Consider the following 24,019-nt stretch of genomic DNA (forward strand, 5'->3'; position numbering starts at 1 on the left):
GAGCCAGCAGAAAGGCAGATATTGACGATCTACACAAGAGGAAGAGGTGAGCCTTGAAAAGGAAACATGAAGAAAGGATGGAAGAAGATATATTTAGAAGTGATGGAGATGGAGGTTGAAATTGGAGTAGTTACCAACTGCTTATTCTGTATCCACACACCAATTTATGTATTTTTATATACGTTATTTAACTTTACAAAATTCTATAGAGTGGATAGGCATTCCCATTTGACAGTAGATCACGGCTCAGATGAACTAAATGCCCCGAAGGCACCGAGTCAGTGGAAGAGATCTGGAACTCATATGTTTCGACTTCAAAGCTCAGGATCATAATTTCTGCTTTAATAGGGTCTTGTAATGTCTGACCACCTTTTTTTTTTTTTTTTTTTTAATCTTCCTTTCTGAAAGAATGGGTTATCTGCAGCATGATGAAAGGATAGAGTAGGCTAGACGACTTCAGAGTGTTAAAAGTTTGGAATAGCAGTAGCAGAAAAGGTAAGGAAGTCAACCAGAGGGCTGCTGAACAGCCTTTAGCATTCAGCTGAAGTCAGACACAGATTATCCAGTAGTCCACCCATTCTGTCTCCTACATTCTCAGACAACGTTTCTTGAATATTATTGTGAACCTCAGAAGACACACTAAATGTAATGGATGGCGCTGATGCCACTGTCTCTGAGCAAGTCATAAGTCTTGTGCTTCAGTTTTCTCATCTCTAAAAGTGTCTGCTGTATTAGCTGATCTCTCAAATTCTCGGATTTTATAAGTTACTACCAAAAACATTCCAAGGGGTTTTAGGAGAGGAAGCGTGTTTAGTGACTGAGTTTTTAGGAAAGAGATGGTCGAAACTACAGCTTTCGGATTCAAGTGTGGTTTTCAGTTTAACTTCTCTATTATGTTTAAAGCAAAACCAGATGTTTGTTTGATAATCTGAAAGTTCTGACATATTTACTCCATATGAAGCATTTATTTCCTTTGGAGTCTGAAGACTTGGGTTCTAGTTCCAGGTCTATGGCTTCCTAGCTGTGAATATCCAAGTCAGCTAACCTCTTTAAACTTTAGTTTCCTCATTTATAAAATAGGGATAGTAATAATTTCTTCAGAGGTTTCAGGTGAGGTAATAGATGTGGGAGATCTTTGTAAACTGTGTAGTATTTAATAAATATGAAAAAAGTTGTTATACCTGGCAAAGGAAAAGAGGTAGTACTGTGATCAGTGCTGTATGAGGGAGAGAGCACAGGTTTAAAGTACATTTTTCGGTTCTGGAGTATTGAGTGGTAAGGGAAACAAACCTCTCGGTGTGAACTGTCAGTGCAATGAATTTAGAAGTTCATTTGTAGTATATTATGTTGCTGGGTGTTTTTTTCAGGTATACATTTAAAATAGAATCTAATCTTGAATCAAATCTGTGACTTAAAAAACTCTATTGTTAAAGATTCTCTATATTTATTCTCTCAAATATGAACTTGTTAACTAAATTTCCAAGAGGATTTTTAGATAGATGTTGACTATATTTTATTTAAGAGTAGGTAACAAGTTTATGATTGTCTTGACAGAACTTAAGTGCATTGCTTGGTTTGTTAGTTTCCTTATGGATGCTTTGTTCTGATGGAACTCAACATATTTAATCTCTTACAGAAGATCCCTTTTCCTGCCTTTACCCTACACATGTCATCTGATAACCAGTGTCCTTGCTTCTCCCTACATTGCTGCTTGCTTACTCTCTTCTTTGCAAGTTGATTGGCAACATAGTGTCAGAAATTGGCATAAGGGATTAATGATTCATCCTTACCTTGAGTGATCCCAAAGCACTTTGTCCATATCTCTCTGCAGAGTGCTTTTCCCTCTGTAGTTTACTTTTCGATATTCTCCCTACTAAACTGTACCTGTATATGAAAAACTGAATTAGAAATTCCTGTCATTGGTTTCAATTTATTTAATCATTACACATGATAAACAGTTTTTACAAATAATGCTGCCACATAGATCTTTGGACATGTAATTTTTGTTTGTTTGTTTGTTTTGTTTGTTTGTTTTTTAATATGAGATCACTGGGTCAACAGGTATGAACATTTATATAGAGCTTTATTAGCTTTACCAAATTGTCAACATCAATATTCTAATTTTCGGCGCTACTAACAGTTCAGTACTTGTTTATTTACAACCAACCCTACTAGTAATAGATTTTAATATTTTAAAGTAAATATAGCCTACGGCCATGCCACCCTGAACGTGCCCAATCTTGACTGATCTCGGAAGCTAAGCAGGGTCAGGCCTGGTTAGTACTTGGATGGGAGACCACCTAGGAAGACCAGGTGCTGTAGGAAAGGGAATAAGGAAAGGAAAAATAAATATATTTCCAATTTAACAGTTATAAATGCTGCATAATTATTGTTTTAACATTTTAATTATTAAGAAAAACAATTTTTCATATGACCGTAAATTTTATTCTTGTTTTTTGCTCATTTATTTGTTTGAGTCTTTATGGTTTTAGATACTTTTGTAAGCCTTTTGTTATGAATATTATTTATTTTCAAGTTTATTGAAAAATTTCTCCCAGACTCTGGTATTTATTTTTAGTTTTGTTTTGTACAGAAATCTAAATATTTCATGCCATAGCTATTCACTCTTTTCATTGTAATTTTTGTATTTCTTCCATCATTAGAAAGTTATTTCTCCATAGGTAAATACTCTCTCTATTAATTTTTCAACTTTTATTTCTGTTAATCTTTCTTAACTTTTTGAAAATTAATTTTGTCATATGGGATAAAAATGTTATTCTAATTTTTTTTCCATAATGCTATCAATTATTCCCAGTAGCAATTGTTTTGAGTTTTGGGAGACACTAAATTAAAGTGTTTTTATTCATCTTGAAATACTAATATCCACCCAGGTCATTAGAAATTTAAAACCTTCACTTATTTATAAGGGATCAAAGATATTAAAAAATAATAAAGTATGTTTCTCACATTAGTGTTGATGATGTATTTCATTCGTATTTACCTCAGAATGGGGTTCATAGAGAAATGGTTGTTCTTTGGGTGTGTTGATTGTTTATAGAATAAGGTTAAAAAGTGGAGCCCCGAAACACTTTTCCCCATGTCCAGTAAGTGACAGATAGAAAGGGGGAGGATTCCTAAGGGAAAATACAGCCTTACGTCCTCTTCTCCTTCCTCACTGATAAATCCTATTAAAAATGCTGCCAGTAGATGCCAGAGTTGCTGTATAGAGCCAGTCATAAGGTGTGAAGAATACTTTTCATTTCCTTTTACTTGGATACACCCAACTTTACCGCCTGTCCCTTCCTCTGAATTTAAATTTGAGGGAGAGCAAGCATTATGACTCAGGATATGAGAGCACCTTTACTGTATGTATTAAAGGATGATACAATGTCTCTTACCTATTGGTGGCACCAATAAGACTGGGAATTTTAATAACAGCCTTTTGCATACTCTACATGCTTACATAAAATTAAGTAAAAGATAACTGGCTTCTGGGACATCTTTGTATAATTGAGAGAGGGGCTTCATCCTTCCACTGTAGCCACATACCACTTAAGACCATTCTGTTAAATGAATGTATTTTTGCATACTGTGGCATGAGATAAATGAGAAGTCTTTGCATTAATCATTGCATACTTTCTATACATTTTTATTATGGTCAAGTTGACCATTTTAATCTTTTTTAAGCATATAATTCAGTGACTTTAAGTATATTCACAGCATTGTGCAGCCATCACCACTAACCATTCATTTTCAGAACTTTTTCATCATCCCAAACAGAAACTCTTTACCCACTAAATAATAACTCCACATTGCCCTCCTTCCTCAGCCCCTGGTAACCTCCATTCTACTTTGTCTCTATGGATTTGCCTATTCTAGGTACCTCATATAAGTGGAATAATAATATTTATACTTTTGTATCTGGCTTATTTATATTTTTAAATTATCATCTTCTCTTTGTGCTTACATTTATTTTGTAGAAAATCAGAAGTTCCTTCTAGCTTCTTAACTCTTTGGAGGAAAGCTACCATTTTAATAAAGTAGAAAAGCAGCACTTAACTCTTCAGGGCTTAAAGAATTAATAACATAAGTATCTCTTCAGATACTTAAGGAATTAATAACCAAAGATTTAGAGGATTTGGTAAATAAAATATTTTAGTATATGCTCTTGCTTTTAGAGTGTAGAATAGAATGAAAAATATTAAAGAACAGTTGTTGAACAGCTTCTTCCTTTTAACTAAAAGGTTAAAAGGATTAACCTAATATCAATATGCCATATTAAATTCCTGTAAATAGTGAACTTAAATATGTCATGCGGAAATATTCATACTTGATATCACTATAATCTAGGCATACATGAAACTTTTTTTAAAAGTTCATTTAAGTCAGTCTTTCTATCAATCACTTTTTGATTTTTAACACTTTATAAACATGTAGCCAAACTTGCTTTATTAAAAAGAAAATTTTCTCGCCTGAAGTTCATTTTTAGTATTAAGTATTCCAGGAGAAGAAATAAGATGATTAATTCCGATCTGAAAATCTTAAAAATAAATTTTAATTGTAAAAGAAAATATACATAGAAATTCAGATAGTAAAGAAGCACATAAAATAAAAAGCAAAAGTCTTTACCTTCACCCTACTGTCTCTTAGTTCCACTCCTGTCCCACTGATTAACAATATTAGTGAATATCCTTCTATTCCTGCCTATTATGCAACTTTTCTTTTTTTTTTTCCCAATAACATTGAATACATCCTTTTACATTAGAACATAGTAGGTATCTTTCATTCTTTTTAATATCTATATGGTATTCAATGCATAAAGGTTTTGTACTTTAACCATTTTCCTGTTGACACACATTTCAGATCTCTCCCAATTTTTGCCATTATACATAATACCTTTTGTGAGTAGAGATAGTTTTTCTGTAGTTTAGAAGTAGAATTGCTAGGGGGTCAAAGGTTTACAAATTTTGCATTGAATAGGTGCTGCTAAAATGCCCTCCAAAAAGATACACCAAATTACCTTTCGATTCAATTTATGAGAGTGTACTTTTCTGTACATTAGCATCATTTATTCATTTATTGAATACCACCAATACTGAATATTTTATTTTTGTTTTTATTTTTTCCAACTTTATTGAGCTATAATTGACAAATAAAAATTGTATGTATTTAAGGTCTACAATGTGATGTTTTGATGTATGTATACATTGTGGAATGATTACCACAGCCAAGCTAATTAACATAACCGTCACTTCACAGTTACTCTGTGTGTGTACGTGTGTGTTGAGAACATGTGAGATCTTTTCTTAGCAAATTTCAAGTATACAGTACATTACTATTAACTGTAGTAACCATGCTGTACATCAAGTCTCCAGAACTTATTCATCCTACACCCTTTGATCAATATCTCTCCTTTTTCCCTACTTCTTCCCCCATACTAGATATTTTAAATCTAAACCTTTCAGTTTTTAGCCATTCTGATAGGCAATAAAAAGCAAAACAACTCATTTTACATTGGCATTTTCCTTATCAGTAATCGGGTCGAATATAATTTCATGTTTATTAGCCGTTTGTATTCAGTGAATTCCCTGTTATTCCAATTTATTTGTTCATGTATCTTAATCACATTAACTATTTTAAAAGATCAGATTGACAACAAATGTGAACTTTGTTTCTTTACATTTTTAGTTTTGAGATAGAATTATATTTGGAGATTTTATATATAGTATTCTCATCCCAGTTAATGTTTGCTGCCAAAATTGTTTTTTAAAAAAATTTGATATATCACTGAATACTGTAACTTTTAAAAGTTTGTTTTGAGTCATTTTCTCAGAATGTGATGTATATAATGCAAGAAAGAAACAGCTGCATTTTTCTGGGTGTAGATTTTGCTCACTGACGACAAATTGCCTTTGCTGAGATCTGTATTTTTCCCAAAAGTAGTGTTCTTTATAACTCACTAATGATATTTCCAGTGAGTACTTTTGCTTATCCATGAGCCACACCTCTATTTTAAAGAGATGATTCATGTCTCTGGTGACAGAAGGACCATGTTTAACTAGGAGGAGGAGGAGGTCACAGTTTTCTTTAAAAGGGAAAATTAGTTCCATTTTTATGTCTTTACCCTTAAGTAATATGTTTTCTTTGTGGTAAGGCAAAAACAAATAAAGTTATGAATTCATTCTATTTGTAGCTACCAAATTTCTGTATAATGTATTAACAAAAATAGTTCAGAAATAACAAAGAAAGTTATTTTAGAGAACTGTAGAGGTTTTCTACAGTTTTCTAATTTCCAGTCAAAAGAGTAGATTCTCTGGTGACAGATAATAAAGATACATGTAGATTATAGTATTTACTCCTTATATTAAGGTAGTAGCATCAGTCTGAAAAATTATAGGTCACTCTGGAAGAGCAGGTGATATACACTATTTGTGCCTTAATTTTGTTTCTCTGATAATGTAAGTCAAATCTAGGGAATAAATGGAAATAATACTTTAATTGTCCCTTCTCTGCCAATGTAAATTGGTTTCATTGTCTTGATAATGTTTTTAGATGTTATGTATTTTGATCAAGTGTAGATCACTTTTGTTTTAGAAGTAAAATCAAGGAGTGAGATGAGCTTATGAGTATTACCTGAAAGTCTAGCCCTACTTTTCATATAATTAAAAAGGAAAGAGGGAAGCCTTTTCTTTGCTTACATATAGTTCCATTATTACACATATCATAATACCTATTTATTAACATGGCTGTCTCTTATCCTCTACTAGTATTGCTTCATAAGGGTAAAACCATAAATTTATTCATCTTTGTATGTTCCCTAAGATGGCACTTGGCATGTAATTGGCTCTTAATAGCTACTTGCTTAGCTGAGCTGTTATTAAGTACCCACTGTGTGCAGGAATAGTCCATATTTTACTGTTTTATTTTTAACAAATATTATTTTATGAGATTCTCAGAACTCTTTGAGGGTGGGTATTATTAATCCCACTTGAAGCCACAAGGACTAGGAGGGTGAATTAATCTGCAATATTATCTTCTGTGACTAAAATGACTAGTGTGAGTGATTGATATTTGAATCTAACTTGCTTTGATGTGTCAAATGAGGGAATCAGAGTTCTCTTAACCATCTTCTTAGTAAATTTTCATTCTTTAGTTTTTGCCTGAGTAAATATATTCACTTGCTGAGCTTTCTCAGGAGGAAGACAGTTGTTTTGAAGAATGCAGATCTAGTGTTATGGAAGTAGCATTGAAAGGAATAGAAAAGGCAGAAGCATAATCTTTAATAAAAGGTTCTTATCCATCAAAATAATGACTTGATCGTTTACATCTTGGTAAACTCATTTATATCTGTATTTGTAATTTAAGGCTGTCCTGGACACTCAAAGTGAAATAGTGAATGAAAGCTGCTATAAAGAGGGTGATTGAGACGAAAGAATCCTTTTTGTTTTTGCACAGAAGTTATTAGCCTGTAGTGCATGCTTCTGTGTTTGTTCCACTGGATTGACCTAGCCACAGTTATTAAAGTTGAGGAACCGATACACATGAAGTGTTTGGCTAAAGCTGGGAAGGACATAGATGTATTTCACAATTCTCATATGCTAATATTAATACCTCCAAGACTATGGCTACCACTCGCAACAGCAGCATTAAATGTTTGTTAGGTAAACTGTAGACCAAGGCTTTTGGTATTGCAGATATAAAATAAAACCGAAATGATTTATTTGTCCTAGATTTTATGGACATGGTCACAGCTACCAGTTAAATGTGAACCAGATTGGCACATGTTTTATATGCCTCTAAAATGTTATTTTTAAATCTGTTTGATATTAAAAAAAAAAACAGATGCTTTTGGTTAGGAAGTAAAAACATTATAGTCAGTTGCCTTATGTAAATCCACTCTTGTTTATGTTGTGTGGCCCAGCACATCCTTGTACGAATGAATGTCCGAGGTTTAGTTAAAACCTATGTTTATAGAAAACAAGATTTTTAGCATTCAGTTAAGTAACTTAGCTGACTTGTTGTTTGGCTAGTTTAATTTGTAATTGGTGTTTTTATGGAATAAGAAAATGACTGATATGTACTAACCTCAAACCACTTCTTTGTCCATGCAAAGTGGACAGTCAGGTGTATGGCCTACAGCTCTGCTCTCTGAGAGGATGTCCTTTACCAGTGCTTTTCAGCGCCTCCCCCTGAGTAAGGCTGTGGTGCAGCCACTGCATTTTTTGATTTGTATCCACTTAATAGCCATCTGGAAAAACTGGGTGTGTGTGTGTGTGTGTGTGTGTGTGTGTGTGTCTCGGCTGGCTATAAGGGTCCCCACATGGCCAGAGGTATCAGCTGAGGGAGTGGCGCTTGCACAGCAGTGGCAGATTACATGAGGGTTTGAGCTGTCCACTAATGCGTGTGACTTCTGGTCCTTGTGCTTGTTACTTTCATTTTATGCTGGATTGTTGCTGGGTCCACCTCACCTTATAACTTGATGAGTCTCACAGAATCCAGGTCATGATGATGGGTGATTATGGACAAAAGGTCACTTGGTGTCACATAGTCAGGTGCTCCGTATCTACTAGGACCTAGTAGTATGCCAGGAGTTGTTTGCAAAAGGCATACAATTTTCTACTGCAAATGCCATGGCCTTGTTCCAGACTCCCATGGGTCTGTGTAGTGATTCTCCCACTGAGGCTTGTGTAATGCCATAGCAACTGCAAGATTATTTGCATCGCCACCTAGGCCTGCAGAGTCCTTTTCTGTTTTAGGCTACTCTCGAAAGTGGCAACTTTTTGTGTCACTCAGTATAAAAGCTAGAGTGGTTTTGTCGGGTGTGCTTCCTTCTCAATGGATGCCTTTACTTGAATGGCATCTTTTTTTTTTTTTTGAATATGTTTTATCAAATCCCTGACTCCCTGACTACTGGGCCTATAAACATTTTACTGATGTAATTTGTATCTGAATCTTTGTAGCATTTATCTCTCACCCTCTGGAGCACATATGTCCTGGCAAGGCCTCCAATGTGTTATGCACTTCTTGCTTATCTGGGCCAATTAGCAATGTTATTAATATAGTGGGTCAGTGTGATATTCTGCAGGAAGTCCAGATGGCCCATATCTCTTAGGACTATATTATGTGAAAGGCTGGCAAAATCAACATAGTCTTGTAAACTTTCCGGTAATCTATTCTATGTGAATGTGAATTATTTTTGGTCCTGTTTTCTTATAAAGATAAAAAGAAAAACATATTCCTCCAATCCTTGGCTACATACTGTGCTGCTGGGGCTGTGTTAATCTGCCCTATCAAAGATACCACATGGCATCTTTGGTCTCCCATGGTCAAACTGGCAGCTGCAGTTGTGGCAACTATTCGATTGAGCTTGTGGTAATCTGCTGCCTTCCTCCAGTATTTGTCTGGTTTCTGCAGTGACCACACTGGTAAATCCTGCTTCCTCCGAGGGTGTAGCACTAATTTATGTCATCTTTCCTCCCTCACTCTGGGATGCAATATTGATTTGTTTTGTATTTCTTATCTTGGCAGGTGGAGTGGGGCAGCTTTTAGTGGCTTCCTTCCACTTGGTCTTCCCCACTGTCATAACTCTTATCTCACATGCCAAAGACTCAAAGTGGGGGTTGCACTAATTTCCAAGTATATGTATTTTAATTATACATTCAGGGACCAGGAAAATGATCACGAGGAAGGTCCACAAACCCAGTGAACCCATTGTGAACTGGATCTTGACCAGAACTCAGTTTATTTCCTTGTCCTCATAAGGTCATGATGACATTTCCAAACTCTAGGTGTCATTGTCAACCTGTCCTCAAAACATTAGTGTTCCTGTTTCTCCAGTTTACGGTTACCTGAGTGAATGAATGACCATAAGCAGGGCCGAGTACATAATTGGCGTGCCTGGACTCATGGATTGAGAGTGGGCGAGAGAAAATGCTCACCAAAAGTACCTGGCACTCTCAGCCGAGGCAGGGAAAGGATGGCCAGGTAGGACCAGAGGTTGTGACCAAGAGCCCCCTCCCAGGAAAACAGGAGGAAGTGGACCATGTGTGTGAGCTGAGGCTTTAAGCCCCCAGCACATCCTTCATTTTTCCATTAAACTTCACTTACAGAACACAAATTCATAGATGAAATTAAGAATTTCAAGACAGAGACTGCAGAGCATGAAACTTCAAGTGCAGGGACCTTCTTAGTGTGGAGTCCCTGAGATTGAGAGCATATGGGTCTCTTAGAGCCATAGATTTCTTAGGGAATTGTTATACTTGCTTTGGTGTTGCTGGTCCTTTTCTCCTGGGTACCTGGCCTTCAGTCAGTGCATTCAGATCTAAAACTGGCTAAGATCCAGAACTGAGTGTGGGATTCTGATTATTTATTGGGGTGACCATCCTTCTTGTCTTGATCTTCTATCCTTGATTTCTTTGGATGTTACTGTGGACGAAAAAGGGATGCTGTACTAAATCTAACTGAAAGTAACCTCACAGGATGATCTGATCATAAATTCTAACTGGGCAGGTCATGATGGGTAGTCATGCCCTAGGCTTCTAACTTCTTTAGTAAAAGCTTTAAGCCAGCCCTGTTCATTGTTCTTGTGCATCTAGGTGAACACACACTTTTGAAGTGCCAGAAATAATCCTTTTTCTAGACCCCTGAAAAAGAGCACATAATATTGTTAACTATCCTATAATTCAATCCCTGCCTTGCTTTCTCCCACCTTCAGATAATCTTCCTTAACCTTTCCTTCTCAATTACAAATGCGTAAAAGAAGCTACAAACTGTCATTCTCTGAAATATTCGAGAACTTGCTTGCCGGCCATTGTCATCAGTTTTGGCTCAAGTAAACCCTTATAAAAATTTTTGTACAGGTTTTGGACGTTCTTATGTTGACATAACAGAGGAGAACTGCTCTTATTAGGTGCTTGTCATTTTGCTTCTCCTGACATTGTTTTATTAACTGTCCCCATAAATCTGAGTCAGATCCTTTTGACTGTCACTCTGACTTTGCTGGTCTTCATGGTAGTAATTATGTCCATCTGGCTTCTAACAGTTAAGTACCAAGGACTGGTCTTTGTTTCAGGGTCCTGTCATCAGTGAGGTTAGATGTGTAACAACCTCTGCTTTGGAGGAGAACACTAAGGTGCCCCTTTCACTGGAACATTCCTTATGACATCCTTCTGGCCATTCCAAGGAACATAATCATTTGATGGCTTTCCTGAACACTTCAACAAGCCTACTTCCCTAAGCCCTTTAATCCCTTTCTTCACTGTCTGCCACTGCAATTTTGACATTGCTCCTTTACTTATCATAGGCCATGACTTTTCCAGCTTTTAGGAACCATCCTAGTGGTAAATTCACACCATATCCTGAGTTTTTTGCCAGGGTGTTAAATCTTGTATCTCTGGAGAATGATCAGTTACTTTTCCTTTTGAATCTTCTGTTCTGGTCCTCATGTTCAGGCACCCTCAGAATCCAGTCACATTTGTACTCCCCTGGACCCTGCCAGTACTCGCTAAGTCTTGCAGCTTCCTCAGGTTGTAGTTCTTTTCTGACCTTATCAGGCACAGCACGCCTGGGTCCAGTTATGCTGTGACCTACTAGAAGTGAAAGGCCTGATAGCCAGGAGGCATGGAGGTGGCAGATCTTGAGGCAACACTGTTTGTTTTACTGAGCAGGTTGGGGTGGCCTCTGCGTTATCTTCAAGTGAGAGGAGAGTGCTTTTGTAGGGAGGGTGGGCTACTTTTGTAGTCTCAGATGGCTAAGGGTATTTGGGTATTTGAGATTCTGGAGGGGTTTTTTTTTTTTTTAAGGCGAGGCAACCTTTGGTTGATCTCACAGATTGCAAGGACCTTGTCAGCTTACAATCCCTTATTCTTTATTTTTTACGCCTACAGCACCTGGTCTTCCTAGTTGGTTTCCTATCCAAGTACCAACTAGGCCCAACCCTGCTTAGCTTCCGAGATCAGATGGGATCGGGCTTGTTCTGGGCAGCATGGCTGTAGACTCTGGAGAGGTTTCAACTCAGGTTGTCTCCATCTCATGTCTTATTCTTTCTCAGATCAGGGCCCTGACACCTGTACAGCATACTTTCCTTGGCTGAGAGTTAATGCTTGGAACTGAGCTACTGTGGTGGTTAACTCCTGGCTCTGGTCTTCAGCTTTTTCTGTCCTGCTACCACAGAAAAGAGCCTCTTTCTGTGTTACCTAGGAGGCCCTGTGACTTTCATGTTTGACTTTCAGTCGACTGATAATCACTCTTAGCTTTTTGTTATCTTACGGAGTTTAATAATAGCCATTTAATTCCATTGTCGTTGTTTTCCCCTTAACTCTTCAAGTGTCTGATAACATCCAATCAACTATAGCATTCGCTTCCACAGATAGACCATCACTATTTACCAGCACCTTGTGCCAGGTATTATTTGTGTTACATCTACCACCAGTGTTGGGGTCCTCTCTGCCATCCAGTCTGTGACCAATTCAACTCCAAAACCACATCATACTCCCTGTTTTCTTATATCACACGTGGCACCAACTGTTAGTAAATTGTGTTCTCTGAAAAGCAGACTCTGTTTAGTATTCAGACTGTTTATTAGGGGATGCCCTTGGAATCAAAACCATGAAAAAGATAGGAAGCAAGAGTGAGCAAATTTGATCCTGTCTTGATCAAGGATGAGGGAGGTTGGATATCTACACTTAGTTAAATTTCTTTCAAGATATATTTTTTAATTTTCATATTTGGGAGTTCTAAACTTACAACTTACTAAACCATCCTCCTGTATTTAAAATAACTGCTTCTTTCTTTAGGCAAACCAGTTCCTTCTAAGATATTCTCATATCCTTTCTCAGGTGTTTATGTGAGTTTGGTGGTGGTAGGGGGTGTGTTCTTTGTTTTTGTTTTTGTTTTTTAACATAGAAATTTGCCTTTTTCCTTATACTCTAGTAAATTCAAGACGGAATTAGGAAGGGAACTTATTTGAGGAAACTCAAAATGACATATTTTAAAATGAAAAAAATAAAAATTATCCTTAAATATTTAATGATATTTCTATATTACAAATCTGTAATCAGTCCCCTTAAAATAAACCCCAGTTGGCAGTGTTCTCTTAATAAGTTATACATTTCTAAAATGTTCCAGTTTTAAACTGAATTTCTAAAAACAAAAGGTGATGGATTTCATGTTTAAATGTATATTTTATCTTTTTCTCTTTTTAGAAACTATACCTCACCTCCCTAAACTGGTTAAAAGTGGCATGGAAGATCCATTTGGTGAGTATCATCTACATTTTCTTAGTAAATGATATTTATATTTTATCCTCACCTCCATTAAGGCTTTGAGAGTAAATTAATTTTTTTCATGTTCAGTATGCTACTCTCTGGATTAGTGGTTCTCAAACTTTTGATCTCAGGTTCCTTTTATACTCTTAAATATAATCGGGGGCTCCCGAGAGCTTTGTTTGTATTTACAATATTACAAGTTAAAACTGAGAAATTTTGAAAATATTAATTTATTTAAAAATAACAATAAACCCATTGTATATTATATAAATAACATTTTTAATGAAAATAACTCCCAAAATAAACAAAAAAAATTAGAAGAGTGGCATTGTTTTACATTTTTGCCAATCTTTTTAATGTCTGGTGTAATAGAAGGCAGCTGGATTCACATATCTGCTTCTGCATTCAGTCTCTTTATCACATGCAACGTAGTCTCTAGAAAATTGTACAATTGGAATATAAAGAGTGAAAAAGGAAAAATTTTTTGTATTTGTATTCTTTGTATTATTATGAAAAATAATTCTAACCTTGCTATTAGAGATCCCCAGTGGGCCCTAGATCATGCTTTCAGAACTGCTGCTCTGGAACGTCAAGTACTTCAAATAAAACAACCATTTGGCAAGTTAAAATAAGAACATTTGAATTCTCTAACAACATAGTTAAGAGAATATAAATCTAGATACACAAAGGTTTAGTATCTACCTTTTTGACTGAAATGTCAGTTACTGTTTATTAAACCCTATTTTTCCATTGACTCTTAATTTCAAAAAGAGACGTAGTCTAGGATAATCCAATTAAAAAAAGCATGTTACAGACTAGGAAGACTAGTTAGGAAGTACTTCCCACTTATAATATGCATTAGCAAAAAAGGAACCAGAGACAGTTTTTCTTGTTTAACCTCAGTGTGCATGCTGGAAGATTTTGATTCAAGCATTTGGTGATGTTTTACCAAATTGGAAAATCTGAATCTTGTTTTTTGCCAGTGTAATTTGAAGAAGTAGAGTTACCAAGTTTCTATTCTACTCATGCCTGATTACCATAGATGACTGAGATTAAGCACTTTGTGCTACTTGTACAAGTAATCAGATAGCTCAGATTAATAGCTGTTCGTCTTGGCTTTGAGAAGACTTTTCTTGAAAACCTTGCAAGATCAAAATTTCTCTGTTAAGGACCATAAATGGCTTCTTTAGGACCTTGGCTTTTTTTTTCCCTTGAAAGGTACTTACATTAAATGTAGTTCATTAGTGAAATCCTTTGTTTGAACACAAGAGGGCAGTCAGTACTTTATTCATAAATGTGTAGTCTCTACCAAGTTAATTCTTGAGATTATTTCTTGATCTCAGGTTCCAATTTAGTAAACGGAGTTTCAGTTTAGTAAACGGAGTTGATCATAGTTACCTGGTGACAAATACTAGAGAATATATCCATATGATAAACGAGAGTAATGTATGATAACTCCAAAGGTTTTTACTGGAAACTTATTTTTTCTCTGACTGACATCCTACCTTACCTAACTCAAGCATAACCTAAATTTAATTTAATCATTCATATTTGTTATTGAGCTGATTAAATTAATATAAATTATATTAAGTATAGCTTAAATTTTCTAGAGAATACCAAAGTGAGAGTTGCTGTGAAGGTAATAGTTGGCCAGTAGTCAGTTGAAATATGAATCAAAGTGTGTTTTTGATCACTGATATGAGAAAAAGTTTATGTTCTGTGCTAGTTAGAAGTTTTTCCTTTGAATCTTGGAATTTTTAAATTAATTGACTTTCATATTTATAATGTGAATTTTAGAAAAAATGGAAATGATTCAGTTATATATTTTATAACCAGCCTCATTCTGTGTCTTCCATTCTTTCTTCAAATATACTGATTTTTTTCCTTAGTTGTTTACAAAACATACACATGATAAGAATTTAGTTTATTAAGTTATGGTCTGCTCAATGCTATTTGACAAAAGAATTTTGAATGTAAAATGATTTGTTTCTGAGACGATGGAGTCCCTATAAGGTGGGGTGGGAATTTTGTTATGATTAGATTAGTTAACAGTTATGTAGATATGTTGAAAAAGAATTATTTTTTGCATTCTAAAAATAAAACTGGGGGATTTTTATCCATCAAGTTCCAGTGAGACTGACCTAAGGCCTCTAGGACCTTTTGTACATGGACAGATGTTACACATTTTATTCTAAAATTTGTTAATTTCATTTATATTAGTATTTGTTAATACCACCACTGGCATTGGACGAATCTTTATATATTGGGGAGCTGTCAAGCTTACTCTAGCTATGTTTTTGAAATTTTAACATTCTCTCGAAAGCTTTACTTATATCACTGACAATGCATAGTCAGGTTTTGTTGTTCATTTGATTTTGAGAAAATATCTGTCAGATATATAAGCATGAAAAGCATAGTTTGTCATTCATTCTTTCAAGCAAAAATGATATTTCATGAAAAAAACTGGCTAGTTCAGCTTGTAACTCAGTCATGCAAGTGCCTTTCTTAAAGGTAACCATTGCAGCGGTTCCCAACCTTTTTGGCACCAGGGACCGGTGCTCCTATGAGAATCTAATGCCTGATGATCTGAGGTGGAGCTGAGGTGGCGATGCTAGTTAGCTGGGGAGCGCTGCAAATACAGATGAAGCTTCGCTTACTCAACTGCAATTCACCTCTTGCTGTGAGGCCCAATTCCTAATAGGCCACTGACTGGCCACTGAACCATTTTACTTAACTATATGCTTTATGCATACTTACATTTCATCACATGGAATAATAAAAAGATATGTACCGAAGGGTTGGGAGTTACTAAAACTAGAAGTTTTATGTTTTTATCAAGGACATTCTTAAAGCATTATTAAGTACATAGTTGTACCTCTTGGACTCTTAAAAGGGTGTCAGGGACCCCCAAGGATATATGGGCTGGACTTGCTTTAGTTTCCTGAAGTTCACAGAGTTTCTTCTGTAGAAATCATGGGCGAAGTGAAAACTTAGTCTTGGAAATTGTATTGGGCAGTCTAGGTCTTGGACATTTGGCACAAATATGGTCAGAGGAAGTGAGCAGCTCTGTGGTTTCTCTTAAATTTAACTGTGACCTACCTACAGCTGTTAGGAGTAGGTTTAAGAACACTTGTGGGGTGAAACGCGTGTTCTGAGCTCATTAGGCAGCTGAGTATTTTGAGAAAAAATATCACCAGCATGTAGTCAAGACAAGCTGAGGGCCAGGCTCACCTGGGCACTATGTCCCTATCTTTGAAAAGAGGGTAAATGTCAGCAGAGATCTTACTGATGACTTGAGTTACACTGCTTCAGTCTGGATAGGTGCCCCTTTGTGTGCACTACACAGCTGTTTTTCTGGGATATTCCTAGTCATTTGGCATTTTTTGTTTCTTAAATCTCATGTCGTCCTTTCTTGATTGCTGATAGCTTCTTGATGTTGGACCTCCTGGAATAGTTCTCTAATTTTCATCTTTTTCTTTTAGCTCTACCTTCTAGAAAATTTCTTTATCTTCCATTAAATTTTTCTTTTTTACTCTTATGTTTTAGTTTCTAGGGGGTCTTTTTTATTCTTTGAATGTTTCTTTCATAATATTCTTTTATTGTTTCAATAAATTTTCTTTGCCCTGCTTTGTCTTTTTCCCTAGAGTTGCTTTTCTCTGTTGTGATCTCTTTTATGTTAGACTTTTCCTCTGATGGTTAGTGATAATTAGCTGTCTGCTCAAAGTTAAGAGAGGAAAGCTTTAAATTGGGAGCTTTAAATGCATAGGCTGATTGCTTTTGGACCTTACTGTAGGGTGAACTTCTTGTCCCTGTTGTTGAGGAGCTTCCCCATATCAGTATCAGCGGCCAAGGGGCAGAGTCTTCCCATCACTGTTTAGATGGTAGGGGCGGAGAGGACTGTGGGAGTTGCTGCATTCAGCATTGATTGTGCATATGTTCACTTAATTCCCCTCAGTTTTTAGTACTTGCCACCATCAACTGCTTTTTTGTGTCCCCCTGTCCAGAGACTGTTTTGTCCCTTTCAGAAAACATCTTCAGAATTTTACCAGGGTTGGAACAGACATTCAAGGCCATGGAGTGGGGAAGATAATAAAGGATCAAACAGCTTTTACCCTGATTCTCCTTATTTTATTCCTTTCCCTTTCATCCCCACGTTCAAAGAATACATGGTAAAACACAGTGAAAGTACTATTAATGTACATTGGTATACGTTACCAGTTAAAAAAAAAAATGACTACACTGTACATAAGTGCTAGGGGAGGAAAGGGTACAGAGAAGATGTATGCATAGCTTATGCTGTGATGCTTCATACTCCACTACTTTTTTTTCTTTTATTAAAGTATACTTGACATACATTATATTAGTTTCAGGTATACAACATGATGATTCAATATCTATATATATTATTTCATTTCAGTTTGTCAAGTTTATCTTGTTCTTTGAAAAGAACAAGATTTTTTAAAAAATAAATTTATTTATTTAAATTAGTTTCAGGTATACAGTACATTGGTTAGACATCTATATTGTTCATAAAACGATTACCCAATTGCTCCCTCCCTCCCCTGACCCTCCACTTAGCCATCATATTAATGCTAACTGCATTCCCTATGCCGTGCTCCCCATCCTCGTGCCCGGCTATCAACTACTAATTTGTTCTTCTTTAATCCTTCACCTCATTCCCCTAGTCCCCCAACCCCCTCCCCTCTGTCTGTTACCAAATTGTCCACTCTATTTGTGAGTCTGTTTTTGATTAGTTTATTCTTTTTTGTTCCTTAGATTCTACATATAAGTGAAATCATATGGTATTTATCTTTCTCTGTCTGACTTATTTCACTCATCATAATAACCTCTAGGTCCATCCATGTCGGTAGGATTTCATTTTTTTAATGGCTGAGTAATATTCCATTGTATATATGAACCATAATTTCTCTATCCAATCGTTTGTTCATGGGCATTTAGGTTGTATCCATATCTTGGCTATCGTAAATTGTGCTGTCATGAATATTGGAGTGCATAGATCTTTACGGTTATTGTTTTGGTTTTCTTTGGATAAATACCCAGAAGTGCAATTGCTGGGTCAAAAGGTATACTCATTTTTAATTTTTGGAGAACCTTCCATACTGTTTTCCATAGTGGCTGTACCAATTTGCAATCCCACCAACAATGTATGAGGGTTCCCTTTTCTCCGCATCCTCGCCAACGCTTGCTGTTTCTTGACAATATTTGTATATACTGCATAATGATCACCACAATAAGTCTAGTTAACATTTGTCACCATAATAGTTACAGAATTTTTTCTTTTCTTTTTTTTTTTTTTTTTTAAGGCAAGGCAACCCTTGGTTGACCTCACAGATTGCAAGGACCTTGTCAGTTTACAATCCCTTATTTTTTTATTTTTTACGACTACAGCACCTAGTCTTCCTAGGTGGTCTCCCATCCAAGTACTAACCAGGCCTGACCCTGCTTAGCTTTCGAGATTAGACAGGATCGAGCTTGTTCAGGGTGGCATGGCTATAGACAAAAGTTTTTATCTTATGGTGGGAACTTTTAAGATCTACTCTCGGCAGCTCTCAAATTTATAATACAATATTATTAACTACAGTTGCCATGCTGTACATTACATCCCCAAGATTTATTTATTTTATAACTGGAAGTTTGTACCTTTTGACTCTTTTCACCCATTTCTCTCACCCTCCCATCCTACCTCACTGCTTTTAAAAATTCCTGCTTATGGTTTCTTTTTTCCTTATCAACTTTTTTTGGGCTGATAGCCACTCTCCATAACATGCCAGAAGAAAAGGGACTGAAACTCTGGCATATGAAACTTCTAAAAATTTTTCGATACAGGAGAGAATTTGTATGTATACTAAATTACCTTCCCAAAATGTTTTAAATCTTCTGTTTAAAGTTTCTGTATACCTTCTTTTCCACAGGTGTGAACACTATTTTTTGAAGAAAAATTTTTTGGTATGTGTCTGATGAAATACTTATTTAATGAAATAGTTTATTAGTGTGAATCTTGAATTTGAAGCTTGTCGTAAAGACTACTCATATGCATGGCTTTCTGAGAACAGATTTACAAGGCAATGTTTCCTTTAGATTAGAATTTATATCACATAGGAAATATGAGAAGCAGTTTGCTCGGGTAGAACACAGAAGCTGTATCCTAAACAAATAAAGTCAATTATTTTCTTTCTATTTTGTATCTGAATTTATAAATCATTTTATGTTATAAAAGGTTTTTCCCTAGCTTTTCAAGGACACGTATTAAGGAGACATGCTCAAAATTAATGGAGTTCACTTGAACTCCATTAAATTCATGGGAAAAAATTTTGTGATGTTATATTGTTATTAGAAGCTCAAAATGTGCTAATAACAAAGTCCTCCCCTCCCTCCTCTTTAAGAACGAAGGACAAATATGAACTTAATTAGTTTTGACATTCTTAGAATGTAGGAGATGAATTCCTCTGGGATTAAACAATGCCAAAAATGATGTTCTGTTTTTTTCCTGTGGTTTTGAGTAGATATTTAATATAAGAATATATTAAATATCTCCTGTCATCTTATTTCCTGATAAGACTATCAGGAAACTTATGGAGGGCAAGATCTTTTTACTGTTGCACTCCACTGCCTAATAGTAAACACACAATACTTATTTGTATATATTTCTTAACAGTGGTTTTAAATTTTCCACGTAAGGTAGAAATACCAGTCTTAAGGGAAATAGAGTGCATGGAACACCAGTTCATGAGCTCAAATAACATAGATGTCATATAATTGTTTTTTCTATCAATAGAAAAAGATGAACTGTAGTACTAGTAATGCAAGCCTGACAAGTAGTAATGCTGACATTCTGGACTGTCTTCCATGCTCCTCTCACCATTTTTCATCACCTCTGACTACTACTTATTCTCTAGAAAATCAAAGCAAATGTGATAGGTTGACTAAATATGTAGACTGGGTTCCATCTGAGCCCTTATCAGTGTATCATGCATACTACATAGACAATGATTATAAAAATTAAAAGAGAGGGATAGGAGGGATGGATGGCTTTCACTTAACATTTTGCGTCTTCCTGTACATACATTACTTTTATTTTTAAAAATATAAATAGGGATTTAACTGGGTTTTAGGGTTAAGGGCATTTTTGTTTCTTTATATTTCTCAGTGTTAAATATGAAATACATAAAGTTAATTTCTTACAAAGGAGATAATAAAAAAGCATTTTTAAAAGGAATTAAATACTATAATGGTCATAATGGTCATTGTACATGCACAGCTTACCTACTATACCCAAAATAATCACTTTACATCTCTCTTTAATAATTTGCCTTTTAAACTACAATTCATACTTTATTCTCCCTATGAGCTAGTTTTAAGCTATCCTACCAAATTCTAACACAGCTGATTTATTCCTCATTCATTCATTTGTTCAGTAAACACTGAGCAAAATCAGCAAGGCAGCATGTCATAACAGTTAAGCTCTCAGGCTCTAGAGTCAGAAAAACGAGTTCAGATCCCAGTTCTGCCACTTCTTGGCTGAAAAACGAGTTCAGATCCCAGTTCTGCCACTTCTTGCCTCCTTTTGGGCAAGATGGTTACTCTCTGATCTTCAGTTATCTGTAAAATAAGGATATGAATGTTGCCTTTCTCACAAGATTGCTATAAGAATGAAACACATTAATGGTTGCTGTGGGCTTATAAGCACAGAGTAAACATAACTATAATATCCTAGGCACTAAGGGTATAAACATGAATAAGGCATGATCCCTGTTTTTATGGAGCTTTCAGTCTGTGTTAAGCAGTTACAGAGTGCTCCCTAGGATTTCCCCCCCTTTTTTTAATAAGTCAGTTTATTTGAGATTTATATACAATACAATTTGTCCTTTTTAGGTATATATTTTTGTTTTTTGACAAAACATATAAGGTGTGTTGTTACCGCCAGACTGAAGATACAGAGCATTTTCTTCACCCCAAAAAGTTCCTGCCAACCTTTTATAATCAATTTCATTCCTCTGACCCCAGCCCCTTGCAACCATTTATCTGAGTTTTGTCCCTTTTTCTATAATGTGAACAGAATTGTATAATATATAGCCTTTTGCGTCTGGTTTTTTTTTTTTTTACTTAGCATAATGCTGTTGAGATTCATACATGTTATTGCATGTATCACTAGTTCATTCCTTTTATGCTTTTTCTAGAATTTCATATAGTTGGAATCATACAATATGTAGCTTTTTTCAGACTAGCTTCTTTCACTTAGTAATATGCATTTAAGATTCCTCCATGTCTTTTCATGGCTTGATAGTTCCTTTCTTTTTAGCACTGAATACATCGTTTGGATGTACCACTTTTTATTTATTCAGTCACCTACTAAAGGGCATCTTGGTTGCTTCCAAGTTATGGCAGTTATGAATGAAACTGCTATAAAAAACTGCATGCAGGTTTTTGTGTAGACATAAGTTTTCAGTTATTTGGGTGAATACCAAGGAGTACAATTGTTGGAACGTATGGTAAGAGTTATGTTTAGTTTTATGAGAAACTGCCAGATTTCTTCCAGAGTGGTTGTACCATTTTGCATTCTCACAGCAATGAATGAGAGTTCCTGTTACTCCATATTTGGTGTTGTCAGTGTTTTGGATTTTGACCATGCTAGTAGGTGTATAGTGGTATCTCGTTGTGGTTAATGACTAATGATGTTGACTAACTTTTCATGTTTATTTGCCATTCATAGCTTTTCTTTGATGAAATGTCTGTTCAGATCTTTTGCTCTTTTTAAAAATTAGCATATTTTCTTATTATTGAATTACGAGTTTTTTACATAGCCACATACACGTTCTTTATGGGATATGTGTTACGAAATGTTTTCTCCCAGTGTGTGGCTTGTTTTAGCAGAAATTTTTAATTTGATGAAATCCAAAGGGATTAAAAGTCATTCATAATAACAATCAAAATTATAAATTACTTAGGAATGATCTTAACAAGAGGTATGAAACCTGTATGTAGGTAAGTGGATGTGCTGTGCCAAGGAATGGGAAGAATTATTAGTGTCATTTATTCCTCAGCTTACTATACAGATTTGATGTAATGTTAATAATTCAATTAAATTTATATTAGCTTTTGATAATTGACAAAATGATTATAAAATATAACTTAGGAAAAAATTAAAATGAAATAGTTAACAAACTGCCCTTTTTTTGTTGATTTATGTTGCCATTTTGGTCAAGCTAAGTTTTGTAAGGTCTTGAGTATTTTTGAACCGTATGTTTTGTTCTTTTGAACCATCTGTCCATTTTTACACTAGTTCTACATGGTGTTTATTATTATAGTCATATTTTAAGATCTAAAATTATATCCCTTTGTTATTCTACTTTTTCAAACTTTTCTTGGCTATTTACCTAAAAAAAGAAACTTGATAAAGACCAGTATGCACAGCACAGCATATATAGTATAGTCTTAATTTAAAATGTGCTATTTTTATATAAAAAAACTAAATTCTTGAAATGTTTATGTTTTAGTATTAAGTGATAAGTAAATTTCTTTAAAAATATTTTTCCTCAACTTTGCTTCAAATTCATTTTTTTTTTAATGATTATTTTTCAATAATCAGCTACATACAATATTATATTAGTTTCAGGTATACAACATAGTGATTGGACATTTATAGAACTTTTGAAGTGATCACCCTGATAAGTCTAGTACCAATCTGACACCATTCATAGTTACTACAATACTATTGATTATAATCCTTGTGCTGTACTTTATATCTCTATGACTGTTTTTATAACAGGAGATTTGCACATCTTAATCCCTTCCCCGTTTTTATCCATCCTTCTAACCTCCTCCCATTGGGCAGCCATCAAAATGTTCTCTTTATGAGTTTGTTTCTGTTTAGTTTGTTCATTTATCTTTTTTTTTTTAGATTCCACATATAAGTAAAATCATATGGTATTTGTCTTTGACTTATTTCACTTAGAGCAATACTCTGTAGGATCATCCATGTTGTCGCAAATGGCAGGATTTCATTCTTTTATGGTTAATCTTCCATTGTATATATTACTACCTCTTCTTTATCCATTTGGCTATCGATAGACGCTTAGGTTGCTTTCATATCATGGCTATTGCAAATAATGCTGCAGTGAACATAGTGATGCACATATCTTTTTGTATTTCTTTGGTTAAATACCCAGAAGTGAAATTGCTGGGTCCTTCTTTGTCTCTTGTTATAGCCTTTGTTTTAAAGATCTTTTTCGCTTGATATAATACTCTGTTTTTGGGTTTTTTTTCCATTTGCATGAAATACCTTTTTTCATCCCTTTATTTTTAGTCTGTGTGTGTCTTTCAGTCTGAAGTGGGTTTCTTGTAGGCAGCACATGTATGGGTCTTGTTTTCTTATCTCTTCAGCTACCCCATGTCTTTTGATTGGAGCATTTAACCCATTTAGATTCAAAGTAATTATTGATAGGTATGTAATTATTGCCATTTTAGTATTTATATTTTTTACTTTTTTTTCTTCTTAAAAAAGTCCCTTTATCATTTCTTATAATACTGGTTTTGTGATGATGAACTCCTTTAGCTTTTTTTGGTCTGGGAATTTCAAATTCAGTTTAAGGATAGTCAGTGGGATCTAAAAGTCTGTAATGAAACTAGTATGAACATTTGCCATTAGGCAGGAAACCGTTAGTTTCGAAACAACCTCAGTGGTTGGCATCTTGTGCCTGCTCAGAGTTTATAATGTTAAAAATGACCTTTCACGA

At 35.1% G+C, this 24,019-nt stretch overlaps 1 protein-coding gene and 3 pseudogenes across 7 annotated transcripts in view; 2 read left to right on the plus strand and 2 right to left on the minus strand.

The window, feature by feature from the left end:
- The window catches only part of PHACTR4 (phosphatase and actin regulator 4), a 77,150-nt gene that overhangs the window by 3,950 nt on the left and 49,181 nt on the right, over positions 1-24,019 (plus strand). For 4 of the 7 annotated variants that reach the window (XM_023529217.1, XM_023529211.1, XM_023529213.1 and 1 more), the window contains one exon: positions 13,203-13,256. Coding sequence is in view for 4 of the 7 variants with exons in the window: in XM_023529211.1 (XP_023384979.1) it covers positions 13,241-13,256 (16 nt within the window). In the remaining 3 variants the exon portion in view is untranslated. Of the gene's footprint in view, positions 1-12; positions 47-13,202; positions 13,257-24,019 lie in introns of those variants that run through there. The other 3 variants (XM_023529214.1, XM_023529212.1, XM_023529216.1) reach the window with 3 other exon arrangements.
- On the plus strand, positions 2,207-2,325 carry LOC111738217 (annotated as a pseudogene).
- Positions 11,877-11,995, minus strand: LOC111738230 (annotated as a pseudogene).
- LOC111738237 lies at positions 18,666-18,784 on the minus strand (annotated as a pseudogene).

The sequence above is a fragment of the Pteropus vampyrus genome, unplaced genomic scaffold (genome assembly GCF_000151845.1).
Source record: "Pteropus vampyrus isolate Shadow unplaced genomic scaffold, Pvam_2.0 Scaffold36, whole genome shotgun sequence".
NCBI lineage: Eukaryota > Metazoa > Chordata > Mammalia > Chiroptera > Pteropodidae > Pteropus > Pteropus vampyrus.